Here is a 27,597-nt window from a genome sequence, read left to right as displayed (position 1 = left end):
CAGGCGGGTGGGGTGGGCAGACGCAAGCCCCAGCCGGCCAACGACCGCCCCTAGCCCGCCCCGTCACCGATACCTCTCCAATCAGCAACCCTCTTGTCGCTTGCCCCTGCCCGTCACCCCCACTGGTCGCCAACCTCGACTACCCGCGCAGAGGGACAGCAGGGGCGGGGCTCCCGGAGGGTGTGTCTGGGTGAGTGCCGACGTCGCGCGCTCCCCTGGAGTTTCGAACGCTGTTGGCTCCTCTGGAAGAAAAAAAAAATACAAGAGCGGCGGCCAATAGCATGGCAGAAAGGACCCGCGCGCAGGTCCGGCTCCGCCCCGGTCTGGCTAGAAAGAAGTCCAGGCCCGGCCATTGGCTCGCGCGTCCTGTCACTCGCCGCTGCGGCCAGCGGGCAGGGGCCTTGCGGTGATTGGTTCCGCCCAGGCGCGAAATGTAACGCGGGAAAAACAGGAGTAGGGACCCCGGCGGCAGGTTGTTATTTTCGGGGGCTCGGCGCCTCGCGTCCAGCTCCCCTGTCATCGCAAAGGCAAGCCGCCCGCTGCTTCCTGCAGCTGCAGCCTGCGTTGGAGAGTATAAACAGCGGAGAGCGGGTTTGACCCAAGGGTTGGGGGTCCAGCCCTGACCGTCTGGTCCGGCCGAGCCGTTCTGTTCCTTCACTGGCCGCAGCGCAGGCGAGTTCCAGGAAACGTCCGCCTGCCATGAGCCGGCGGGACTGAGAGCCGGCAAGACTGAGAGCCAGCAACTCGGAGCAGCGCCGGCGAGCGGAGCAAGGACCAGACCCGGGCTCGGGGAGTGCGGCCCACGGCCGCCAGAGCTGCGGATCCGGGCCAGGCAATGATCCGGGGTGTGGAGGCGCAGATGGCGGACAACGCCCCTCAGCCGCCGCCCGTCATCTTCTGCCAGGATTCCCCGAAGCGGGTGCTGGTGTCGGTCATCAGGACGACCCCGATCAAGCCCACATGCGGCGGCGGAGGGGAGCCAGAGCCGCCGCCTCCGCTCATCCCCACCAGCCCTGGCTTCAGCGACTTCATGGTGTACCCGTGGCGCTGGGGCGAGAACGCGCACAACGTGACGCTCAGCCCCGGAGCCTCCGGGGGCGCAGCCTCGGCTGCCTTGCCTGCCGCCGCCGCCACCGCCGAGCACCTGGGGCTTCGCGGACGGGGCGCGCCGCCGCCCACCGTCTCGGCCGCCGCCGCCTCGGGAGGTGAAGACGAGGAGGAGGCGAGCAGCCCGGACAGCGGCCACCTCAAGGTAAGTGGCGCAGGCGGGGGGGGCGCGGGGCAGTCAAGGCCCGTTAACGGCGCTGCGGGGCCGGCAGCGCCCGCGGGCTCGGCGGGCGGGGCGGGGCCGAGTTAAAAACGCGAGGTCTCTTTCGCTGCGGCGGGGGCGGGTGGTGGCGGGTGACAGGACGCTGACGTCACTGCCGCGCGCCAAAAATCTGGCCCCCCCACTAGGGGGCGGGACTGGACTTCAGTCACGTGACTTCGGCAGGGGCTTGGGGAGGCCCAGCGGAATAGAAGCCACTGGCCAGCAGGTGCAGTGGGCGGGAACGCGGCCTGGGGGTCACGGACCGGAATGGTCAGCCGGCTTTGTCAGCCGTTCGGCTCACCGCTGAGTCCTCTCTGGAGGGAGAGGGCGGGAAGGGGCCGCAGGCCTTCAGCTGTTCCTCTGGGTGCAGGAAGGGAGGGGTTGCGCCGTTTCTGCTCCATCACTGCAGACACCACGACCCTGCTAAAGATGCCTTGCGGAGACGGCCGAAGAACAAGAAGGGACTTAGGGGAATCTTACCCAGCGAGTACAACTGGCTCCCAGTTGTACTAAGTAAGCGTACAACTTTGCTATGTTATGAGAGCACAGAGTGGAATCGGACGCTGTTGTCACCGACTTCAAATTGCTTGGAGACTCGGTCTGTTTTAGAACCGGGAAGGATTCAAACCTACAATTTACGGATCAGGCAATTGATACTTAGAGGTATTGGTGAAGGGAGCTCCCCAAGGTACACAGCTAGGTAGCAGGAATGCTGATAGGATAGACGCGTTTTTGTGGCTCCAAGTTCTGAAGCAGGGCTTCCATGGTGGCTCAGTGGTAAAGAATCGGCCTGCTAAGGCAGGAGACGCGAGTTCCATTCCTGGGTGAGGAAAATCCCCTGGAGAAGGAAATGGCAACCCACTCCGGTGTTGTTGCCTGGGAAATCCCATGAACAGCGGAGCCTGGGGGGTTCAGTCCATGGGGTCATAGTAGAGTCGGACACGAGTTAGCTACTAAACAATAACAGAAAAGTATTTGTGTAATGAGTAGTGCTGATATGTCTAGCATTCAAGTTCTATTAGTTAAGTGGCTATATAAGGTAAGCAGTTTGTTAAAGATAAAACAAATCACCTTGTGGATAAGTACATCTATATTGGCAAATACTGTATAAATTGAAACAAGTTGGTCATCATTTTACACACAGTAGCAAAGATACTGAAACTCTGTTGAGCCCTGAGGAAATTGGTACACTTTGTTACTAATTGCATTGTTATTAAAGAACTGTAATTATACAGCTGTATGTCTTGACACACTTCAACTCTTAAAGCTATACTTAAGTAAAAATTTGAAAGAAGTAGTAGAAATATTTATATTAGTGCTGTATTTGTGAAGTGAGCAATCACAGTGTGCTGTCTCTAAATAGGCTTTAATAAGCTGGCTGGGTAGCCTAGGTATTTTTCCATATTAATATATTTACATGTTTACCACTTGAAAAAAACATATAGTAGGTTATATAGTTGAGCAACATAAAGACATATATGCATAATTTACTTGTAGAAGATTTTGCATCTATTATTTTATTCCTGATTATAACTGAATCTAATTTTGGATTATCCAAGGAGGTTAATGTTATCATAGATAAATGAAATTCTATAGGTATGGGGTTTTTTTGTTGTTTGGTTTGGATTTTTGGCCCCAAACAGTCTATCTTCACATAAATCTTTAAAAAAAAGTTCTTAATAATGCATGAGTTTGAATTTTATTTTTACTTTGTCTATTATCAGAGGTAAAATATAGTACAAGTTAATGAAAAACATGTAAAAAGCTTTTATACATGTTACTTTTTTCCCTCCTCACAGTCCTTCATACTATAACTGTTTCATAAATTGTTAGACAAGTTGATCCTTTTATCAGTGAAGAATCCAAATACAGCTCCAAAAAATTCATTCATTTAGCATCTCCATCCTGATGGGGGAAGGTCTGGAATATACTTTGCTTTAAGGCAGTTACCTAGTTTGATTTATGATCAGTACATTCTTTACTTTTAGTCTAATTCTTTTGTTTTGCTTTTCTAAAGTACTCATAGTTCTTTTATCTCCACATGCATGAGTGAATCAGAATCGGCTCACCTTTTGGGAAGATGGAAGACAAGTCTGAGATATAGTTGATGCCAATAGCATGCTTCCCTCTGGCCCCCTCCCCCCTCCCCCTTCTCTCAGTATTTGGGTAAGAGGCAATAACTGCTATGGGTTTGAGAACATTTGTGTTCATTCACTATTTGTTACCACTGCTGGGAAGGGAGGCTTCAGCATCTCAGTCCTTGCTTGTTTGTTGTTGCCCAATTTTTGCCTCCCCTGCCTGTGGGGAAAATATCCAACTTCTGCCAGCTTATTTTGGCCCCTCATCACAAGATTGTTTAGCACTATTGGGATACAGTTATATATTACCACTGTCTCTCCCCAGGTTGTAGAATTCTGGGACGGAAGGGAGCAGGTCTAATATTCCTCTGGCAAAGGATATTCCAAGCCCCCATAGCTTGTGCCCTTTACTCAGATTGCATTCATGAAGTTATTCTTCCACTGTGGGACCTGTGTAGTTTGACTTCTCTGCACATCCTCAGATTTACCCTTCAAGACCTGCCAGCTGCCTATCCTGTTTCACCTTTCTATCACAGATCATTTTAAACGTCTAAACTGTACTTAGCCTTGTAGTAGCCCATAGCCTTGTAGTAGCCAATAGTTTTGATCACCACCATATTTAAACATAACATCGTATTAACATGTTTCATCAACACAGTAGCCACTATTTATTATTCATTGCCTTGCAGAGCAAACCACCAGACTTTGTGTTGATTGTTTTGAATTTTTTAATCAATTTACCTTGTTTATCTGATGAAAAGAATTAGAGAAGTCCCCAAAGTTAATATCATATGATAAGCAGCAGAACTGATTGGAACCTTTTAGAGCTCTTACTCTTAATCCCTACATGATACTGCTTCTGTGAGTTGACTTTAGGGTTTTTTGTTTTTTTTCCTTTAATATTAAGATTCAAGTAGGAAATTTCCTGGTAGTCCAGTGGTTAGGACTCTTCCACTGTAGGAGGCATGGGTTTGATCTCTGGTCAACTCCTGGTGGGGGAACTAAGATCCTGTGTGCTGGGTGGCTTGTCCAAAAAAGGAAAAGGAAAAATGGACTTTCTTGGTGGTCCAGTGGTTAAGAACCCGCCTGCCAATGCAGGAAACATGGGTTCAATCCCTAGTCCAGGAAGATTTCACATGCAGCAGGGAAACTAAGCCCATGCACCACAACACTGAAGCTTACATACTCCAGAACAGCCTGTGCTCTGCAACAAGAGAAACCAGTGTAATAAGAAGCCCATGCACCATGACTAGAAGCAGCCCCTTCTTACTGCAACTAGAGAAAGCCAGGATGTAGCAATGAACACCCAGTGTACCCCCCCAAAAAAGAAGATGCAAGTAGACTTATAAAATACACTATTCAAAATGATATCTCAATTGAAGTGCTTTATGAGAGTACATGTAATCAGTCAGTTCAGTTCAGTTCAGTTCAGTCGCTCAGTCGTATCCGACTCTTTGCAAACCCATGAATCGCAGCACGCCAGGCCTCCCTGTCCATCGCCAACTCCTGGAGTTTACCCAAACTCGTGTCCATCAAGTCGGTGATGCCATCCAGCCATCTCATCCTCTGTCATCCCCTTCTCCTCCTGCCCTCAATCCCTCCCAGCATCAGGGTCTTTTCCAGTGAGTCAGCTCTTCGCATGAGGTGGCCAAAGTACTGGAGTTTCAGCTTCAGCATCAGTCCTTCCAATGAACACCCAGGACTGATCTCCTTTAGGATGGACTGGTTGGATCTCCTTGCAGTCCAAGGGACTCTCAAGAGTCTTCTCCAACACCACAATTCAAAAGCATCAATTCTTCGGCGCTCAGCTTTCTTCACAGTCCAACTCTCACATCCATACATGACCACTGGAAAAACCATAGCCTTGACTAGACGGACCTTTGTTGGCAAAGTAATATCTCTGCTTTTGAATATGCTGTCTAGGTTGGTCATAACTTTCCTTCCAAGGAATAAGCGTCTTTGAATTTCATGACTGCAGTGATTTTGGAGCCCCAAAAAATAAAGTCTGACACTGTTTCCCCATCTATTTCCCATGAAATGATGCGACCAGATGCCATGATCTTAAGTTTTCTGAATGTTGAGCTTTAAGCCAACTCTTTCACTCTCCTTTTTCACTCTCATCAAGAGGCTCTTTAGTTCCTCTTCACTTCCTGCCATAAGGGTGGTGTCATCTGCATTATCTGAGGTTATTGATATTTCTCCTGGCAATCTTGATTCCAGCTTGTGCTTCTTCCAGCCCAGCATTTCTCAGGATGTACTCTGCATATAAGTTAAATAAGCAGGGTGACAATATACAGCCTTGATGTACTCCTTTTCCTATTTGGAACCAGTCTGTTCCATGTCCAGTTCTAACTGTTGCTTCCTGACCTGCATACAGATTTCTCAAGAGGCAGGTCAGGTGGTCTGGTAGTCCCATCTCTTTCAAAATTTTCCACAATAGATAGATACAAATTAAGACTTGTAAAGTTGTGAAGATAAGTCAAAGTAACGGATGGCGTTAGGAAGCAGATATGTGAGCCACAGGAAATTTGGATCAAATCTGAATTGGAAAAGGGAAATAAGATCTATTTACATTTTCTCATAAAAACAAGAAGGTATACACCTCTTCTACTGAAAACTGTTTTTCTTTTCCTTCCAGGTTGTTTGTGTACTTTATTCAAATTTTGCTTTGTAAAAAAATGTGTCAAGAACTTTTAGTGTTTTTAGTAATCATGTGAACATCAAGTTTGAATATAGCTTTTTTGAAAGCCTAGGGAAATGTGTACATTATTCTAAGTGTCTTGAGAAATAACTCAAACTTTATTAAATAACTTTAAAGTTATTGATGTTTGAAAATAAAACATTTATCGTGACATATTTTAGAAAACATTTTTAAATCACTACCTTTTGGTGGTATTGGGATTGTTTTAAAAATTAAAATTGCTGAGATATGCAAACATTTTTAGCAATATATTTATTTTACTTCTTTCTAGTAGCTTATTTTGCCGCAGTTGCCATATAATAGCAATAAGATGCAAAGAAGGCAATGGCACCCCACTCCAGTACTCTTGCCTGGAAAATCCCATGGACGGAGGAGGCTGGTGGTAGGCTGCAGTCCATGGGGTCACTAGGAGTCGGATGTGCTTGAGTGACTTCACTTTCACTTTTCACTTTCATGCGTTGGAGAAGGAAATGGCAACCCACTCCAGTGTTCTTGCCTGGAGAATCCCAGGGATGGGGGAGCCTGGTGGGCTGCCGTCTACGGGGTCGCCAGAGTCAGACACAACTGTAGCGACTTAGCAGCAGTGGCAGCAATAAGATATGTTAGAGTTTCTAATTATTTATTATTATTATTTTTGCAGATCATCAAGTAGTCTTGACAAGGTTTGTCTCTTAAACTACAAGTATACTTAGTCACTGATGAGTTAACACTTTGTTATTGTCAAAGTGTACATGGAAACATGCTTTTGTTTTTAATTGCTAAGGCTGAAATGAAAAGTGTTTTCTTAGAGTGACATTTTTGTATATATGGTTAAAAGATGCTCTTTTTTCATTTATTTAGGGTAGCAGATGATTACTTGCCTTGCTTAATTTTCTTAGCTAAAAGAATACATTTAGTGAAGCTTTACCTGCATATCACTGAGATGTTGGATTATGTTGCATTTTTCAGCTCTATTTCTCATTTGGAAAATGAACATGTAGTTTGTAGCTGAGACAAGATCTTAGAGTTACTGGGAAGCAACCAAATAGTTAACTTAAACAAAAAATGTTCCCCCACTGTAAAACATGCTTGTTAATTTTTTTTTAACCAAAATCAGAAAATAATAATGGGTAATCTTAAAATTTTGATATTAAATAGTTTACTTATTTGATACTAAATCAGTTATTTCAAATTGTAATACAGTGAATAGTATGTTTTATGTATTTAAAAAATAGTAGGGAAATGATCCTTTTTGCTGTGGCGGAGCTGAATCACTAAAGTTTTTAATTAACCTTATTTCATGTTCCATTTCTTTCTTAACAGAACCAATCACCTGTGATTTTTATGGATCATAGATGGTGTGTTTATTTTGCATTTAGAACAATTATTCATGATACCATGAAGTGAAGTGAAGGTTGCTCAGTCATGTCCGACTCTTTGAGACCCCATGGACTATAGTCCATGGAATTCTCCAGGCCAGAATACTGGAGTGGGTAGCCATTCCCTTCTCCAAGGGATCTTCCCAACCCAGGGATCAAACCCAGGTCTCCCACATTGCAGGCAGATTCTTTACCAGCTGAGCTATCAGGGAAGCCCCATGATACCATAACCAGCAATAATTTATACAGTTATTGTGGAGAATGGGTGAGATTTTTATCCCATCAACAAACATATATTAACAACATACCTGAGTCAGTTAGCTTAGGCTAAACCATGCTGCAGAATACAACCTCAAAATCTCAATCTCAACCTATGCAAAGCTTGTATTATGCATCCTGTGAGGGTGCTCTTTATCCTGTCATTCTGGGACCTAGAAGGGAATGTTCCCTACCTGGGACATGTTAGTCTTAAGGTGGAGCAGAATGAGAGATGGTAGAACCTTGTGATGGCTTGTAAACCTTTTGCTCAGAGGTCACACATGTAATTTCCACTCATGTTTTATTGGTCAAAGCCAAGCCATATGGCCAAGTTGGCCTCCATGGGGCTGACAGGAGGGAGGGGCAGTGAATATTTTAACATTGTTAATAATCTGCCACAGTGCTCTCTTACATTCTTTTTTTCTTTTTTCACTTTTGTGGCAAAAAAGAAAAAACAAAAAATTTACCAACTTAACCATTTTAAAGTACTAACTATATGAACATTGTCATAATAGAACTCCAGAACTTTTTTATCTTGTGAAACTGAAACTATACCCATCTAGCTCCCATTTTCTCCATTCTGGATCCTGACAACCACCATTCTGCTTTGTTTTAAGAGTTTTGAAACTCTTTAGATACCTCATATAAGTGGAATCATGTAGTATTTATCTTTTTGTGACTTATTTCACTTGGAATAATGTCCTTAATGTTCATCCATGTTGTAGCATATGACAGACTTGCCTTTTTTAAGGCTGAATAATAAGAAAATATCACATTTCTTTTGTCCATTCATTTGTCAGTGAACATTTAGGTTGCTTCCATCTCTAAGCTGTTGGCAAAATAGGTTTTAATATCTATGAATATTTAGACATGATTTATCCTATAAGATACTCATCCATATTGAGATTATGCTTTTCTTACAAGGTGAACATTGACTGAAGGGAATCTTGCTTATTATCAAGGTTTCAGGTGATGTTTTTAAGCTTTAGGAAGACTTTAGGTTTTTATATGGAAAGCAGTAAAGACATCTTCAGTTTGGATGTAGGTGTTATTTTTTATATATAACTTGTATGTGTAAAAATGTAACTTACCTGGGAAGAAAGCTTTTTTTTTTTTTTTTCTCCAAGTAAATGCTTATGGTTGATTAGTTTTAGATACCTAGAAATCTTAAGACAGTACAAGGAGTTCCCATAAAGCATGTACCCAGTCTCCTCTGTTGCCATTATCTTACATCATTTTGACACGTGTTGTGCTTAGTATATTTTTATTTTGCTACACCAGGTCTCATTTGTGGCATGTGCCATCTAATTCCCCAACCAGGGATCAGATCTGGGCCCCCTGCATTGGGAGTGCAGAATCTCAGCCACTGGACCCCTAGGGAAGTCCCACATTCACTGTAATTAATGAACCAAATTGATACATTATTAACTAAAGGCCATAGTATGTTCTGAGCTCTTTAGTTGTTTTTTTTTATTGAGCTGACATTTGCATAGCATAAAATTGACCATCTTAAATTGTAATTCACTGACACTTGGTAGTTCACAAGGTTGTGAAACTACCATCTATATCAAGCTTCAAAACATTTTCATCACCCCCAAAGAAAGTTGCTTATTCATTATTTAGCCACTCGTTTTTCCCCTCTATAGGCAGTCTCTGAAAAACACCAACTGTTTTCTGTCTGGACATCTTATAACATAGATCATACAATATGTGGCCTTCTGTGTCTGACTTCTTTTATTTAGTATACTGTTTTCTGAGGGTCATCCACCATGTAGCATGTATGACTGTTTCTATCACTGAATAACATTCCATTGTATGTGTATATGTACATATATATATATGATATTGTATCACACTGTCAATCTCTTCCAAAATGGCTAAACCACTTTACATTCCCACCAGCAGAAGTTTCCAGTTTCTCCACATTCATGCCAAAAATCACCTTATTTCCTACTTATGTTCCTGGTTTTTTTTTTTTTTTTTTTTAAATATAATTGAGTTGGTGTGAAATAGTATTTCACTGTGTTTTTTTTTAAATTAATTTTTTTCTCTTCAGGCTTTACTGAAGTATAATTAACCTGAACTGTGGTTTTGATTTGTATTTCCATGACCTTGCTGGCCATATGTATCAATATAACTGCTTTGGAGAAATGTCTATTCAAGTCCTTTGCCCCTTTTTTATTTGAGTTTTCTTTTTGTTGTGTTGCAAAAGTTCTTTATATATTCTAGATACTGAAACCTATCAGATAAATGATTTGCAACTTATTGTATCCCATTCTCTAGGTTGTCTTTTCACTTTCTTGATAATGTCTTTTGACGTGCAAATGTTTTTAATTTGAAGTCCAGTTTGTGTATTCTTCTGTTGCTTATGCTATTGGTGCCACATCTAAGAATCCACTGTCAAATCTGAGGTCATGAATATTTATCCCTTTTCTTTTTTTTAAAAAGAGTTTTAAAGTTTCAGCTTTCACATTTTGGTGTGATGCGTTTTGAGTTAATTTTTGATATATTGTGTGAGGTACGATTTCATTCTTTTGCAGGAAGAAATCCAGTTATCTAAGAACTGTTGAAGAGCTGTTCTTTCCCCATTGAGTGTTCTTGGAACCCTTGTTGAAAATCAGTTGGCCATAGAATAAAGGTTTATTTCTTGACTCCCAATTTCATTTCATTGGCCTATGTCTATCCTTACACCAGTACCACACTGTCTTAATTTCCATTGCTATATTGTTTTGCCTACTTAGAACCTCTTGCAGTTCCATGAGTAGAGGATTGCTTTTTCCATTTCTGCAAAGACCTTTGGGATTTTAATATGGGTTGCATTGAACCTGTGTATATGATCTCTTCTTTGACCCATTGGCTATTTAAGAGTGTTTAATTATCACATATTTTATGTGTTTTCCAGTTTTCTTTCAGTTACCAGTTTATAGTTTCATTCCATGTGTGTCAGAGAAGATGCTTTGGATGATTTCAATCTTTTAAAATTTACTGATACTTGCTTTGGGCCCAACATATGGTCTGTCTTGGGAAATGCTCCATGTGCACTTGAGAAAAATGGGTATTTTTCTGTTTTTGTGTGAAATGTTCTGCATGTGTCTTTAGGTGTAGTTGGTTCATAGTGTTATTCAAGTCTTCTGTATCTTTGTTGACCTGTCTAATTGTCCTATCCATTAATTGGAGTGAAAATCTCCAGCTTTTTTGAACTATCTCATTTTATTTTCAGTTCTGCCAGTTTTTGCTTCATATATCTTTGGAGCTCTGTTGTTAGGTATGCATGTGTTTATAATTGTTCTCTTTTTCATCCTTTCACTTTTAACCTTTTTATGTTTTTGGCTCTAAGGTGAGCTTCTTGTTGATAGCATATAGTTGGTTCATTAAAAAAAAAAAAAATCCATTCTGCCAATCTGTGCTTTTTGTTTGTAGTATTTAATCGATTTACATTTAAAGTGATTACTTATGAGGAAGAACTACTCCCCTTTTGTTTTCTATATGTCTTATACCTATTGTGTTTATGAATTCCTCCATTACTGCCTCCTTTTGTGATTGAGTTTTTTGTAGTTTATCGTTTTCTTTCCTTTCTTGTTTCCTTTTCTGGTATTCTTTTCCTTCCTTTCTTCTTTTTAGTGATGACCTTGGGAATTTTGCTTAACTTCTTAAAAATGTGAAAAATAACTATTTTGAATTAATATCACCTTAGTTCCAATAGTATACAAAAGTTCTGCTCCCATATATTTCTGTTTCTCTCCATTTTTGTTATTGTTGTCACAATTATACCTTATATTGTGTTCCCACTAACAAAGATTTATTATTTTTTAATACACTTGGCATTTGCCTTTTATATAGGACAGAAGAGAGACGTTATAAGCCCAAAGTACAATACTTCTAGCTTAGGTAGTTACCTGGTGTTGTTTATTTCTTTGTATGGCTTTGAGTAATTGTCTAGTGTCTTTTCATTTTTGTCTGAAGAATTAACTCCCTTCAGATTTATTGTAGGGCAGACCTGCTAGCAATGAACTCTTAGCGTTTATCTTGGAATGCTTAATGTCTTCATTTTTTAACAATAGTTTTGTTGAATATAAGATTATTGTTTGATTTTTTTTCCCTCTCAGCACTTTAAACATATCCCACTGATTTGTACAATTTCTCCTGAGAAATCAGCTGTTAATCCTATTTAGAATTTGTAGGCATGATAAAAACTGACAAAAACTGCTTCCAGAATCTTTGTCTTTTGATTGTTTGATTATGTCTCCCTTTGCATCTCTCTTTGTGTTTATTATAGAAGTTGATTGACCTTCTTGGGGGTTTAGACTTGTGTCTTATCAACTCTGGGAAGTTTGCAGCCATTATATCTTTAAATATTCTTTCTGCCCTATTTCCTCTTGCCTCTGGATCTCTGATTGCGTGTGTGTGTTGATAAGCTTAATGCTAAGGTGTCCCCCTAAATTTGTGTGTTGAGATCCTGACCCCCAAAATGATGGTGTTAGGAGATGGGGCCTTTGGGAGGTGGTTAGGTCATGGAGGTGGAGCCCTCATAAACAGAATTAAAGCCGTTATGAAAGAAGCCCTGGAGAGCTCTCCTGCCCGCTTCTGCCATGTGAGGACACAGCAAGAAGGCACTGGCTGTGAACCAGGAAGTAGTCGCTCACCTGACCATGCCGGCACCTTAACCTTGGACTTTACAACCACAAGAACTGTGAGAAATAAATTTCTGTTGTTTATAAGTTACCCAGTGTGTAGTATTTTGTTTCAGCAGCCCAAATGGGCCCGTAAGACACTTGATGTCTTACTGGTGCCTTAGGCCCTGTTCATTCTTTGTTCCTCAGACTGGATTAAAAATAGTTGACCTATTTTTGAATTTGCAGGTTCTTTCCTCCTGCCAGTTCAAATCTGCCATTAAGACTCTGGAGTGAAATTTTTTTCTTCTTCTTCATTTCGGTTATTGTATTTTTTAGTTCTAGAATTTCTATATTTTAAACATAATTTGTTTCTTTATTGGCATTCTCTGTTTGTTGAAACAGAGTTCTCCTGGTTTTCTTTTGTTCTTTGTCCATGGTTTCTATTACCTCTTTCAACGTATTTAAGACAGTTTATTTAACTTCTTTGACTAGTAAGCCCAAGGTCTGCTTCCTCGTAGGAAAAATTAACTCTTATGCATGGGTCGTATTTTTTTTTCTTGCATGCTTTGTGAAACATTGTTGAAAACTGGGTGTTTTGCATATTATGAAGGAGTAGCTCTGGAAATGAAACTCTCTCTCCTCAGAGTTCGTTTTAGTTGTGTACTGTGGTTTGTAGTTGTTTGGTGACTTTTCTTGGTTTTTTTTTGTGTGTGTATTTTTTGTAAACTCTTTGTTGCATTTGTTCTCTGAAGTCTGTTTTCTTTAGCTTGAGATCAGCTCATGTTTTGAGATTTTCTTGAGTGCTTGGAACCAAACAGGGGGCAGGGTTGTGGGAGGGGTTGGTGGTGGAGAAAGAAAAAGTAAAAAAGTAAAACCCTTTAACTTTGCAGAATGGTTCTGTGCTGTAGTTCTCCTTATATACTTAGCCAGACTGTTTACAATTCTGTTTTAACCTTCATTTCTTGCTTGTGCTGAGCCTAAAAATCAGTCAGAAGTGAAAGCTTTGATTCTTCTCATATCTTTTCTGAGTATGATTCCTGTGCTGGGCAAGTATGTGGCTTTCTAAATTCCTTCCTTTAGGATATGTGGGCACTTTTCAATGCCCTAACTTCCCAAAGAAATTCTCTCCCCAGCTTGTCCTCCCAGGCTTTTGGTGTGTCTGTGTGCCTTTGTTGAAATCTTTTTCCCCAGGTGGCAGTAAGTTGTTATTGGCCTTACAAGGTTTTGGAGAGATGCCCTCCATGTAGCCACTTTTCTGCCCAGAGAGAGTTCTAAGTTAGTCAGAGCTTCAGGTAGCCCCCAGGCTGGGGAAAACAGGCAAACACAATTCTTTCAGAATATAAAGTCTTCTCTCTTGAACCAGGGACTGGGATCCTACACTGAGAATGAAGACAACTATCTTCAAAGACCACTGTGAGGAGAGGGTGGGGCAAGGAGTTGTTAAATGTGCTACACAACTTTCCTACAGTTTTACATTGCTAGTTTCTTGAGTTATTGTTGGCTGAGTTGCTGTAAATTTCTAATTATTTTCTGGAGTTGTGACAAAGCTGATTTTGGCAGTTTTTGCTTGATTTTTCAGTGATTTGTGGGGGGGTGGGACCTTGAAACTACCTACTCTGCCATTTCACTGATGTCACTGAAGAAAGGTATTAAATGGTTATTTACAGGCACACCTTTGAGATTCTGTGGGTTTAGTCCTAGACTGCTGCAGTAAAGCCAATACTGCAATAAAGCAAGTCACGCAACTTTTTTGGTTTCTTAGTGAATAAAAAGTTATGTTATACTATAGTTTCTTTAGTGTGCAATAGCATTATGTCTAAAAAAAAAATGTTGTTCAGTCGCTAAGTCATGTCTGACTCTTTGCAACCCCATGGACTGCAGCACTCCAGGCCTCCCTGTCCTTCAGTATCTCCCAGAGTTTTTTCAGACTCATGTCCATTGAGTCAATGACAACAATGACAATCCAACCATCTCATCCTCTGTTCCCCCACTTCTCCTCCTGCCTTCAGTCTTTCCCAGCATCAGGGTCTTTTCCAAGGAATCTGCTCTTTGCAGCAAATGGGCAAAGTACTGGAGCTTCAGCTCCAGCATCAGTCCTTCCAATGAATATTTAGGGTTGATTTCCTTTAGAATTGACTGGTTTGATCTCCTTGCTGTCCAAAAAACACTTTGGTGCTTCGCTGGTGGTCCAGTGGTTAAGAATCCACCTGCCAATTCAGGGGACATGGGTTTGATCCGTGGTCCAGGAGGATACCACATGCTGTGGGGCAACTGAGCCTGTGTGCCACAACTACTGAGCCTGTGCTTTAGAGCCCAGGAACTACAACAAGAGAAATTACCACAATGAGAAGCCCGCACACTGCAACTAGAGAGTAACCCCCGCTTGCCACAACTACAGAAAGCCGGCACACAGCAATGAAGACCCAGAGCAGCCAAAAAAAAAAAAATTTATTTCTAAAAAATGCTAACTACCATCTGACTACACAGAGTTGCTACAAATCCTTCAATTGTAATAAATGCAGTGTCTGCAAAGTGCTTTTCATTCCAATCCCAAAGAAAGGCAATGCCAAAGAATGCTCAAACTACCGCACAATATGGCAACCCACTCCAGTGTTCTTGCCTGGAGAATCCCAGGGACGGGGGAGCCTTGTGGGCTGCTGTCTATGGGGTTGCACAGAGTCAGACACGATTGAAGCGACTTAGCAGCAGCAGCACACGCTACTAAAGTAATGCTCAAATTCTCCAAGCCAGGCTTCAGCAATATGTGAACCGTGAACTTCCAGATGTTCAAGCTGGTTTTAGAAAAGGCAGAGGAACCAGAGATCAAATTGCCAACATCTGCTGGATCATCGAAAAAGCAAGAGAGTTCCAGAAAAACATCTATTTCTGCTTTATTGACTATGCCAAAGCCTTTGACTGTGCGGATCACAAAAAACTGTGGAAAATTCTGAAAGAGATGGGAATACCAGACCACCTGACCTGCCTCTTGAGAAACTTATATGCAGGTCAGGAAGCAACAGTTAGAACTGGACATGGAACAACACACTGGTTCCAAATAGGAAAAGGAGTACGTCAAGGCTGTATATTGTCACCCTGCTTATTTAACATCTATGCAGAGTACATCCTGAGAAACGCTGGGCTGGAAGAAGCACAAGCTGGAATCAAGATTGCCAGGTGAAATATCAATAACCTCAGATATGCAGATGACACCACTCTTATGGCAGAAAGTGAAGAAGAACTAAAGAGCCTCTTGATGAAAGTGAAAGAGGAGAGTGAAAAAGTTGGCTTAAAGCTCAACATTCAGAAAACTAAGATCATGGCATCTGGTCCCATCACTTCATGGGAAATAGATGGGGAAACAGTGGCTGACTTTATTTTTCTGGGCTCCAAAATCACTGCAGATTGTGATTGCAGCCATGAAATTAAAAGACGCTTAGTCCTTAGAAGGAAAGTTATGACCAACCTAGACAGCATATTGAAAAGCAGAGACATTACTTTGCCAACAAAGTTCTGTCTAGTCAAGGCTGTGGTTTTTCCAGTAGTCATGAATGGATGTGAGAGTTGGACTATAAAGAAAGCTGAGCACCAAAGAATTGATGCTTTTGAACTGTGGTGTTGGAGAAGACTCTTGAGAGTCCCTTGGACTGCAAGGAGATCCAACCAGTCCATCCTAAAGGAGATCAGTCCTGGATGTTCATTGGAAGGACTGATGCTGAAGCTGAAACTCCAATACTTTGGCCACCTGATGCGAAGAGCTGACTCACTGGAAAAGACCCTGATGCTGGGAGGGATTGAGGGCAGGAGGAGAAGGGGATGACAGAGGATGAGATGAGATGGCTGGATGGCATCACCGACTTGATGGACATGAGTCTGGGTAAACTCCAGGAGTTGGTGATGGACAGGGAGGCCTGGCGTGCTGCGATTCATGGGGTTGCAAAGAGTCGGACACGACTGAGCGACTGAATTGAACTGACACAAAGTATGCCTGAATTATGATACTATATTTTAATGAGTGGAGTGAAATAAATTATATTAATGTTTTACAAATTGTTAACAGGATGGAATCCGACGTGGTAGACCCAGAGCAGATACTGTACGGGATTTAATAAATGAAGGAGAGCATTCGTCCAGCAGAATCCGTTGTAACATCTGTAATAGGGTGTTTCCACGGGAGAAATCACTCCAGGCTCACAAAAGGACTCATACAGGTAAGTTGAGCAAATTTTAGCGAATGCCAAAAGTGAAACTTAAATGAAAGCTGATTTGATGTTTAGGCCTATAAATTAATTTTTTAGTTGCCTCACATTTCCTTATTGTAAGATTTTAAAGGCGGGCGCCATATAGTCAGGTTCTCCTTTGGTGGGGAGGGATAGTTCTGAACATTGATACCATGTGATTTCTAAAGTTGTCATGGTAATTAGTGTGGCTGTCACAGGAGTATTACTAAATTTGGTTCTATCCTATCCAAATTTTACTTGATATGCCTTTAAGTTGTCTGTTTGACTGTTAAAACTGATTTATAAGTCAAATCCTAAATCACTAATAGTCAAATTTTTAATAGAATGTCTAGAGTCCTCAGTGCCATCAGGATATTTGAATCTAAGGTGAAGTAATTTTTCAGAAATAAATATATTATAGGTAGTTATCCCAAGACTATCATATATCTTTATTTGTGTAAAGAAGTCATACTTGCATTTAAAATACCATACAGAGAAGAAAAAGATAATATAAAGAGGGTCTTGTTCTTGCCACAGAGAAAGTGGGTCCCTGAAGGAGCCATATATTTCTAATAATGACATCAAAAAATTTACAGATGAGGAAACTGAGGCACGAAAGCACCCAATTACCACTGACTTATAACTTCTCATACTCTTTAGTCTAGAAGTATACTGCCAATACAGTAACGTATGTGGCCCTTGAGCACTTGAACTGTGGCTCGTCCAGATTGACATGAGCAGTATGTATAAAATACACTTAGTATGAAAAAAAGAGAGTAAACAATGTCCTTAATAATTTTTGATAATGATTACAAATTGAAATGATAAAATTTTAGATGTATTGACTTAAATAAAATGTATGGTTAAGTTCATTTTACCTGTTTTTTATTACTTTGTGAATGTGGCCATTAGAAGTGGTTCTCATTCTATTTCTCTTGGTCTGTTCAGTTCAGTTCAGTTCAGTCGCTCAGTCGTGTCTGACTCTTTGAGACCCAATGAATCGCAGCATGCCAGGCCTCCCTATCCATCACCAACTCCCAGAGTTCACTCAGACTCACGTCCATCGAGTCAGTGATGCCATCCAGCCATCTCATCCTCTGTCTGCCCCTTCTCCTCCTGCCCCTAATCCCTCCCAGCATCAGAGTCTTTTCCTGTGAGTCAACTTTTCACATGAGGTGGCCATAGAATTTGTGTTTTTAACCTGTAGTCCCCTGTTTGTTCCACTATGTTTATGGTTATCACCTGTTTCTTTTTTCTTTTAGTTTTTGAAAAGATATAGTTCAATGACATGCTAGAATATAGGTGTTCTTAGCTAAATTTCTGAAAAGGGGTAAAGTTTTAATTTTGAATCATTGTAAACTAAGGTGGCCAAGAGGATTTGAATTCAGGTACCATTCAGTAAAACTATTATTTCATGCATATCTGATTCTGAGAATTTTTTTCAATCAACTTAGCCTGAAATATGGAGAAGGAAGTGGCAACCCACTCCAGTATTTTTGCCTGGAGAATCCCAGGGACATAGGAGCCTGGTGGGCTGCCGTCTATGGAGTTGCACAGAGTCGGACACGACTGAAGTGACTTAGCAGCAGCAGCAGCCTGAAATAACCCCAAATAAGTGGTTCACAGCTATAGAGTACATGTTGCCAGTGTGGAATCAGTTGCCACGATTCAAGATGACGTGGCATAATAAAAAGGTGCTTGAGTCCAGTACTGATCTACCACTGATCCATTGTGTGCCACCCAATACTTCTACGCCTATTACAGTGTGTACCAGGGACCTGAGCCCAAGATCTCCATGCTATAGTTAAGTTCTAATGGTATATGCTTTCAGAGAGTAGAAAAACTTTTCTCTTACTCTAGTCTATGTTTATTAACTTGTGTCCAACTGTTACATTCATTTAGTACATTTCTAAATAAAAAATTTAGGGAAGACTCATTACTGTTCTGTGAGTCATATTGGAAGAACCAATGTATAATTGTTGACCAAAAAGAATGTTTATTCAGGAAGTAAGTTTAATTATGATTGAACAACAACCTTTTTGAGCACTTTGTTTAGCCTGACACTATGCCGTGTACAGAAATTGAAATGGAGTACAAGGTGCTATTCGTCTTTGTATAAGGAGAGTTCATGATACAGAAACAATATAGGATACTAAGTTAGTGGAGGGATATGTTGCTGAATTATTTGGAGGTGGGGGCGGTGGGGGTAGAAGAAGTTTCACTGGGAGCCTACTGGATTGGGAAGATTTGAATGGGCAGAAAAGACAGGGATTTCAAGGAGTAGAAGGTAGGGAACTGCCTCATGGCTGGAATGAATCTCCAGGAGGGAAGTTAAGATAAACCCTGCTCCCGAACCCAGTAGCTACATTGCAGGTATTAGAGGGCCATTTAAAAGTCAGCAGACCATTTTTGCTTGTTCGAGGAGAATAGTAGAGTTTGGGGTGGTTTTAGAGAGTTGTTGGATGGAAAAAGCAAGTGCTCTGTGTCATCTACTCCAAAAGTGGTACACAGAGGCAGAGACTAGCAACCAGCCAGGCTTCCTTCTAGGTGGGGGGTGACCAGTCTGACCAGAGGAGGGTGGCAGTGGAGACATTTTAAATAATCAGCAAGAGCTAGCGACTTAGACTGTGGGGGGAAATATGGGATAAGCTGAAGATGATAACTGCAAAAATTGTGAACCTCGGTACCTAAAAGCTCAAGGGCTAAAGAAAACATTGTGCTTCCAAAGTGATTAGCTGCTTCATACTATCCACGTGTGCCCTTAGCGCTTCCATTTGCAGCTCTGTAGAGGCTGTAACGTGTTTTATTGTTGTTTGCAGTCATGACTTATGTAAAGGTTGATTCTCTCTCCCTGCCCCTTCCCCCTCCCCACCTTATTGTCTCATAAATATAATATCTGTTTACTTAGGTGAGAGACCTTATCTGTGTGACTATCCAGACTGTGGAAAAGCCTTTGTTCAAAGTGGACAGCTTAAAACCCATCAGCGTCTTCACACCGGAGAAAAACCTTTTGTTTGTTCAGAAAACGGTATGGTGTTAGAAGTTAAGTTTATGGAATAACCGTTTGAGTTAAAGGTTAAAATATCTTTTGCTTGAATTTTTAGGAAGTGAAATTTTTGATAGAGATTTTATCAAAACTTTTAAGTTAATATTTCCTTGCTAATATGTGATCCAGGCTCAATTGCTGGGAAATGATTGATTTTTAAGTAAAGTATTCTTTTTAGGTGAAAATCTTTATAAAGGGCAATTAAAAATCTATAACCAATTGTAGGCAGTAGAAAACTATTCAAGTAAATACAGCCTTTAGCATAGGCTTTTACTTTGGTGTTAAACTTTTTAACTGTTAAACTGAAGGAAGCACATTATTGTCTAAATTTTCAGGAGGGGCAGGGGTGGGGTGGATTTTACCAGCTCAACATTGCTACTGTTGGTAATTTCTTAACACTTTTCTTAAGTGTTTACTTACTGTTTTACCAGTTTCTTAATCTGTTTTTCTTATGTACATTTTTACACAGTTATATTTGAAATTCAGTACAGTTTTGTTCTGTTGCTCCGTGGTTTTCTTGATTAATATCAGTTGTTACAAATGTAGCACATATACATAGCGATTGCCTCAGTGTTAGATATTGAATATTTAATTTGCTTTTAAAATTTGCTTGTTATCAACAAACATGAGAGGCCTGTTTTCCTATTTAAAGCTTTATTTACCTTTGGGGATTTTTTTATGACAGATGCCAAGACCGAAATTCCTGGGTCAGAGATTTTTGAATATTTTTATGACTTGTGCTAATAAATTACTTTCCCCTGGGGTTTAATGCATTTACATTGCAATGACCAGGAAGTGAAAGAACCGTCTTCACCTTCCTCTCAGTGGCATTGATAATACCAGCTTAAGGTTTTTTTTTTCCTCAAATTACAGAATGATGAATCTCATCATCTTATTTTATTTTTTTCGGATACCAGTGAAACTGAACGTTTTCCATGTCTGCTGGATATCCAGATTCTGATGAAGTGTGTTTCCTTCTGTGTTTTGAAGGCTGCCTAAGCAGATTCACCCATGCAAACCGCCACTGTCCGAAGCACCCTTATGCCAGGCTGAAGCGAGAGGAGCCCACAGATGCTCTCAGTAAGCCCCAGGCTGTGGACAACCAGGCTGCCGCTGAGTGGTTGGCAAAGTAAGGCTCTCCCTGCAGTCTACCGCGGAACACTGCCCAGTGTGCGGGTTGAAGCTGGGGACTTACACAGTTCTATCAGTTTAAGTTGCTTTTGTACACGTTTTTTAAAAATAACTTGAAATGGCACTTTATTTCTTTAAAGCACAGAATTGTTAGGAGTTTTATTTGGATCTGTGTGCGATAGAAGACTACTGTATGATATTAGTCTGAGTGCCCAGACCACAATGTATTTAAAAGCAAGGGTTTACCCCATTTGAAAAGGATGTTTTTTATGTATTGTATTTCATTTGTCATTAGTACAATCCGTCTTCATTTTCTTTATATTGAATTTAGTGATGTATTGATTATTAGAGAGATAGAGACTAGAGGTTCTTCTAAAGTAAAATTTCCCAAAGCATCCAGTTTCTTTTTTTTTAATGGCAACAAAGGGACCAGTATAAAAACATTCCTGTAAGGATGTTTTGATTTAAGGAGTCCTCACACACCAGCAGCAGCTGATTGTGCCATTCCTTAGCTTCACTAGTCTCCTCTGCACTGAGGATAAACTCTAGAATCCCTAATTATGTTCTGTGGTTCTGCCTCCCTCTAGAACACAACTGTCTCCAGCCACTTGGGTTCCTTGTCTCTCTACAGCACTGTTCCCGTAGTTTCTAGCCTTTGTGCTCACTTCTTTCTTCATTTAGCCACTCTGTTCATTCTTCATTTCTTACTCAGATTAAACATCACTTCAGGAAGTTCTTCCCTAACCTACCCAGTAACCCTCAAAACAAATAAGGTTAAATCCACTTAACAGATGATTTTATAACACATTGTATTTTCTATCTCAAAACCTCCATCACACATTTATTTATTCAATGACTATCTTCCCTGCAGAATCATAAGCTCCACAAAGGCAGGGATTGGGTTTGTCTCAAGTATTGCACCATTTTCTTCCTCCCTCTTCCTCCTTGCTGGCCTCCACTGCCCCATTAAATCTAATTTTGCCCAAGCCAGAAACTAACTAGTTATTTTCATCTTTACCTTATTTTTCTCCCATCTACTCAGTGACCAACCTATGGATTCTACTTCCTTAACAACTCTCAGATTCAGCCACTTAAGGCTTCTCAATCTGTACTTCATGCTGCTGCCAGAGCAGTCTTTCTAAAATGCTAATATGGTTCTCAGTATGAAGTCTAAACCGTTTATTATAGCATTCAAAGCCCTTACCTAGTCCTTGCTGATCTTGCTGACTTGTATTTTGCTGTTTTCCTTTTCTAGTTGTCCTTGAAGTCATATTGAACTTCTTGCATTTCTCTTTTTATATTTCTTAGTATTTCCAAAAGTTTTCTAGTTTGAGTAGTCTGAGTTTCCTGAAATCTGGTAATTGTAAATTTTTTTTTTGTATGTAATTTTAAAAACAGCTTTATTGAGGCATAATTGTCAAACAATAAAGTGTACACATTTAAAGCACGTAATTTGATGTGCTTTGACATATGTAGATATATGTGAAACCATCACCAAAATCAAGATAGTGAGCATACCCATCACTTCCACAAGCCTCCTCATGTCCCTTCGTAATCCACTGATGTAAGCCTGCATCTCCCTGCCACTGCCAGCCCCCCAAAATACTCATCTGCTTTCTCTCTGTACAGTTCGCTCACATTTTCTAGAGTTTTATACAAATGGAATCGCCCACTATGTACTTGGTTGGCTTCTTTCAACCAGCATAAATTATTTTGAGAGTCATGGTGTTGTTGAGTGTATAAGTTCATTCCTTTTTATAGCTGTGCAGTAATCTGTTGGATGGCCGTAACTCCAATTATTTATTCATTCACCTCTTGATGGGCCTTTATGTTGGTTTTGGCTATTACAAATAAAGCTGCTGTGAACATGAATGGACATTTTTGTAGGTAATGGTACTGTGATTTAAATATGCCTTTCTTTGGTTTTCAAAAACGGTGGAATATTTGCATTTTCTCTTGTGAGTTATCAGTTGACCATGCAATAGAATAATGATGGTGCTCTTAAATTCTTGAGTAAGCTCTATGTGTTACCCTTATTAATCCATTTGTGCTCTTTTTGGTGGGTTTAAACTTTCTCATAATAGATAGATAGAGCTATCTATCCCTCTGTGGAAAGGATAAATAGGCTTCTATGATTATTCTGTTTCTATATTTTACTCTAGTCCATTTCACATATGATCTTGAAATCAGTTTAATGATGAAAACACATGACTCCAGAGCTGAGTCTGAGCTGCTATTTGTTGACTGTGGAATTCTAAGCAAGTCCTTCAGTTTCCTGAACTTGAGTTTTCCCCTCTGTTATGGAATCACAGCAGATGATGACTGCAGCCATGAAATTAAAAGACGCTTACTCCTTGGAAGGAAAGTTATGTCCAACCTAGACAGCATATTGAAAAGCAGAGACATTACTTTGCCAACAAAGGTCCGTCTAGTCAAGGCTATGGTTTTTCCAGTGGTCATGTATGGATGTGAGAGTTGGACTGTGAAGAAGGCTGAGCGCCAAAGAATTGATGCTTTTGAACTGTGGTGTTGGAGAAGACTCTTGAGAGTCCCTTGGACTGCAAGGAGATCCAACCAGTCCATTCTAAAGGAGATCGGTCCTGGGTGTTCTTTGGAAGGACTGATGCTAAAGCTGAAACTCCAGTACTTTGGCCACCTCATGCGAAAAATTGACTCATTGGAAAAGACCCTGATGCCGGGAGGGATTGGGGGCAGGAGGAGAAGGGGACGACAGAGGATGAGATAGCTGGATGGCATCACTGACTTGATGGACGGGAGTCTGAGTGAACTCCGGGAGTTGGTGATGGACAGGGAAGCCTGGCGTGCTGCGATTCATGGGGTTGCAAAGAGTCGGACACGACTGAGGACTGAACTGAACTGAACTGATGGAAACGTGGAGAAGGAAATGGCAACCCACTCCAGTGTTCTTGCCTGGAGAATCCCAGGGACAGAGGAGCCTGGTGGGCTGCCGTCTATTGGGTCGCACAGAGTCGGACACGACTGACATGACTTAGCAGCAGCAGCAGCAGCATGAAACATGTAACATATTCACTTTGTAATTTTATAAACTGAAACACACAAAATAATACTGTAGTAAAGACCCCCTCCACTCCCTTTTTTTTTTTAGAAAAGTGAACATTGGAGAGTCTTACTATGTGTGTAAGTAATGCGGATGCATTTCATTACAGGTACTGGGAAACACGAGAGCAGCGCACTCCCACCTTGAAAGGAAAGCTGGTTCAGAAGGCTGACCAGGAGCAGCAGGACCCGCTGGAGTATCTCCAGTCTGACGAGGAAGACGACGAGAAGAGTGGTGCGCAGCGGCGGCTCCAGGAGCAGCGGGAGCGCCTGCACGGAGCCCTTGCTCTCATCGAGCTCGCCAACCTGACGGGAGCACCGCTTCGCCAGTAGCCCGAACACTGACTCGTCCACTGTACAAAAGTACTGCCCAGCATACTTAAAAAGTAGATCCTTGGGCATAAGCTAAGCACCTTATTTGCTTATCATAGGCTGCTATTCTGTAGAAATGTATGAAGAATGTCATTGCCCCAGAATATGGGGTGAGAGAGAATTGCACTTTTTTATATGGTAAAAGATATGTTGTAAAGTTTAAAATATTTTGTAAATATGGGACTTCTAGTACAGGGTAGAAAACTAAATATTGTGGGAGGCTAGATTTTGCAAGTTTAATGCATTCATTGGAAGCAGTTCTCACAGAAAGCACTTTCTGAATAAGACACTTGTATGGGGGAAAAAAAAAAAAAGCATGGTACATGTAGCCAAAGAAGGTTTAAATAGATTATTTATAAGATCATTTTTAACAATGTATATTAGTATGTTTAATAATACTGTAAACACTGAAGCAAGCAGAAAGTATAAGATGTGAGTAAGGTATGTATTTTTAAAATTGCAAAATAGTGTGCCTAATAAGACTAGAGATGGAAAACTGACTTTCAGAAGACTTTCTAACTTTGGGACTTTGGAAGAAAACAGATATTTGAAGATCTTGGTAAGATGAACAGTAGTTAAATTTTTTCAAAATTGTATTGAAATCAGTCTTATTCTATCTTTCTGAGGTTTTACAACTCGCTATGATGTTTAGGTTTGAAAGCACTTGTCATCCCTAGCTTGTTAACTTGGGAACTTTTGCACATTTCATGTTTCTCATTTGCTGAAATCGAATGATTAATCTTGCAAAGTCTAGGTAACTTGGTAATCGGTATTTTAAAAATATATTATGGGCCCTGTAATGAGATTTGGCACTTGGATTTTTATTAATAAAAGGGACATCTACAGGGTTGTTTTGTAGTGAACCATTTTAGATCTTTTGTTAGCAAACACTAAATTTAAATGTACTGCTTGTTTAGAATTATTAGCAAATGGAAGCCTCCTATTTATATTTTCAGTGCATAAAGCCACCTTCTTGCTTTACTTCAGAATAACATGCCAAGCTATTTTGTGTTCACTAAATTAGCTGTCAGTTAAACACTGCAGAAAATATTAGCTACTCAAATAAGTAGGCTTCCAGAATAGTTTTAACTGCAAGTGTGTTAACTTGTGTGGTGGTTTTAAATAATTTTTTCCAAAATAGATGAAATTTTTAAACACCACTTTATGTACTGAAGCATGAATAGAAAAATGAAGAGCAGAGTAGTTCACCTCCTTTATGTAGGCATAAACTTCCATCATTTTACCTTGTTTTAAGCAGAAACTAAATAACATGCATAGCATGGTAATTTTATAGGTTGCTTAATTGGAGTAAACATCACAATAAGGGAAATAAGGGCTCATCAGTGCCTTTTTTTCTTTTTTTTGTATTGAAGTAGTAGCCTACAGATGTAGTTTAAACATCTAAAATGTAGGCTTCTTTATCTCAAAATCCCAATGTGTTGCAGTACACAGATAGTTTAAAATATGTAGCCATGGGGAAGGGGATGTATGTAAATGTACTGAAATGAGGCAAAAGTATGAAAGATAATAGTAACAAATAATGTGTATGATGAGGACATACTTTAAAAATGTAATTCCTCTGTACAGTAAATTACAAATCTTGAGGGATTTTTTTTTTTTTTGTAATAAGAGAATTTATATTTGTAATGGTCTAAGAATTTTTTTTTTTGTAATCTGGTATATAGAATTTTAACTTGGAGCACTTATGAGCACAGACTATAGCATCTGAATTTTCTTGGTTTAGGTTTCAACATTTTTCTCTAGAATTTTTCCTCTCAAATATGACTTAAATGAACTATAAAAAGCTTCATCAGTTTTGGGAAATTTAATGAACTTACCTAAAGAAGGAAATGCAGTAGGAATTTAAAAAATACAAATACTTGCCTGTTCACACATAATAAAATTTAAGGCCTTCAAAAGTAAGAGTTTTTGTTTATTTCTCCTGTCAGCTTTTGTCAATTATAATAGTTATATTCACAAACATTTTTTATTTGTATAATTGGAAGTTTTAAGAAATTATTACAATTATTTACTATAGAAATATTTAAAATGTTCCTTTTTTTGATATAAGCTATATATTTGGAAAAATACATTGGCATCTAAAATTTGAGGTGTGTTAAAAATGTGGTTTACATTCAAATTTTTGAAGTGTTTTATGCTTCATATGGCTAAGTTGTAGTTTGGCAGAGTTAACAGCATAAGAATAAACATGCTGTAATTTTAAAAGTTGCTTTGAATAAAAACTTACTTTAATTTACAGTTTAAAGTACATGCTCATTCTTAAACCCTTTATAATTTGTTTTCCTTTTAAAAATACAGTAACCATGATATAAAAATTTAAAGATGGAAAGAAATATCACGTAGCCATATATTCTCCTGTCATTATTATTTTTGGTGCATTTTATATTTCATTCCAGTCTCAGGCATCTTTTTAGCATAGTTGGAACCATTGTGTGAATTCCTTTTCCTTACTTTAAAATTTTGGCCTTTTAGACTGTGGATATTCATTTAACTTCTTCATCTGTTTTCATTATTACAGTGTAAAAATACTGATATGAAAAAGCATCAGACTACTGCCAGCTCTATCCCAGGTTTTATATTAGGGTAATCAGGAATTGGAGTTTTATTTCACTTATATCCAGGATGTGTTGAATCTGAAGTCAACCCTGGAGAAATCACTCAAGGCTCGTTTACTTTTCTGAGTCTAGCAAATTGCTTTAATTTTTAAATTATTTGTGGTAGATCTTTAGTTGTTTACTTGCAACGGCAAGGTTTCAGCCTGTCCAGGCTTTGTGCAAAAGAATTTCACAAGCAGCTCTTCAGTGTAAGTTGTGGTTTAAACACAAAAGGATGAGATTTTTGACAGTGACTTAAGTTCCAGGAAGTATGTACACAGAAGCAAATTAAATGCAAATATGATTAAGGCTGTCTAGAAAAGTGACTTTAAAATACTGTCTTGGACTTGTGGTCCAGTGGTTAAGACTCCAGGCTTCCAATGAAAGGGGGGGCAGGTGCTGACCCCTAGTCTAGGAACTAAGATCCCACATGCCTTGTGGTGTGGCAAAAAAAAAAACAAACCCCAAAGTGTCTTGTTGCCAAAACTTAGTTGGAGACTCTGGAACTCACTGGAAACTTAGTTGATCTTTTTGATGAACTTAACTAAAATGACTTCCAATTTCAGATTTTTAATTCAACCTGAGTATGAATTTATTTTCTATTTTAAAAGTCATGTGTATTTCTTTTCTGTTTTGGGTAATGTAGACTTCCTTTCTGGCTTTTTTAGTGCTAGTTATTTGTTAAAAGCTGGGGTCGCAAAGAGTCGGACACCACTGAGCAACTAACACGTCACATCACATCTTCAGTTCAGTTCAGTTCAGTCGCTCAGTCGTGTCCGACTCTTTGTGACCCCATGAATCGCAGCACGCCAGGCCTCCCT

General features: G+C 40.1%; 1 protein-coding gene across 2 annotated transcripts; it reads left to right on the top strand.

The window, feature by feature from the left end:
- Positions 1–648: 648 nt before the first annotated feature.
- ZNF367 (zinc finger protein 367) lies at positions 649–26,420 on the top strand. Of its 2 annotated transcripts, none has more exons than XM_045165128.1 (5): positions 649–1,252; positions 16,375–16,525; positions 19,443–19,562; positions 20,571–20,709; positions 23,900–26,420. In XM_045165128.1, the coding sequence occupies exons 1-5, from the start codon at positions 836–838 to the stop codon at positions 24,120–24,122; spliced, it is 1,050 nt and encodes a 349-aa protein (XP_045021063.1). In that variant the 5' UTR covers positions 649–835; the 3' UTR covers positions 24,123–26,420. The 2 variants fall into 2 exon arrangements, with proteins under 2 accessions (XP_045021063.1, XP_045021064.1); XM_045165129.1 differs by lacking the exon at positions 649–1,252 and adding an exon at positions 11,408–12,394.
- The last annotated feature ends 1,177 nt before the right edge of the window (positions 26,421–27,597 follow it).

Source organism: Bubalus bubalis, chromosome 3 (assembly GCF_019923935.1).
Source record: "Bubalus bubalis isolate 160015118507 breed Murrah chromosome 3, NDDB_SH_1, whole genome shotgun sequence".
Lineage (NCBI taxonomy): Eukaryota > Metazoa > Chordata > Mammalia > Artiodactyla > Bovidae > Bubalus > Bubalus bubalis.
This window is presented reverse-complemented; position numbering and strand designations above follow the sequence as displayed.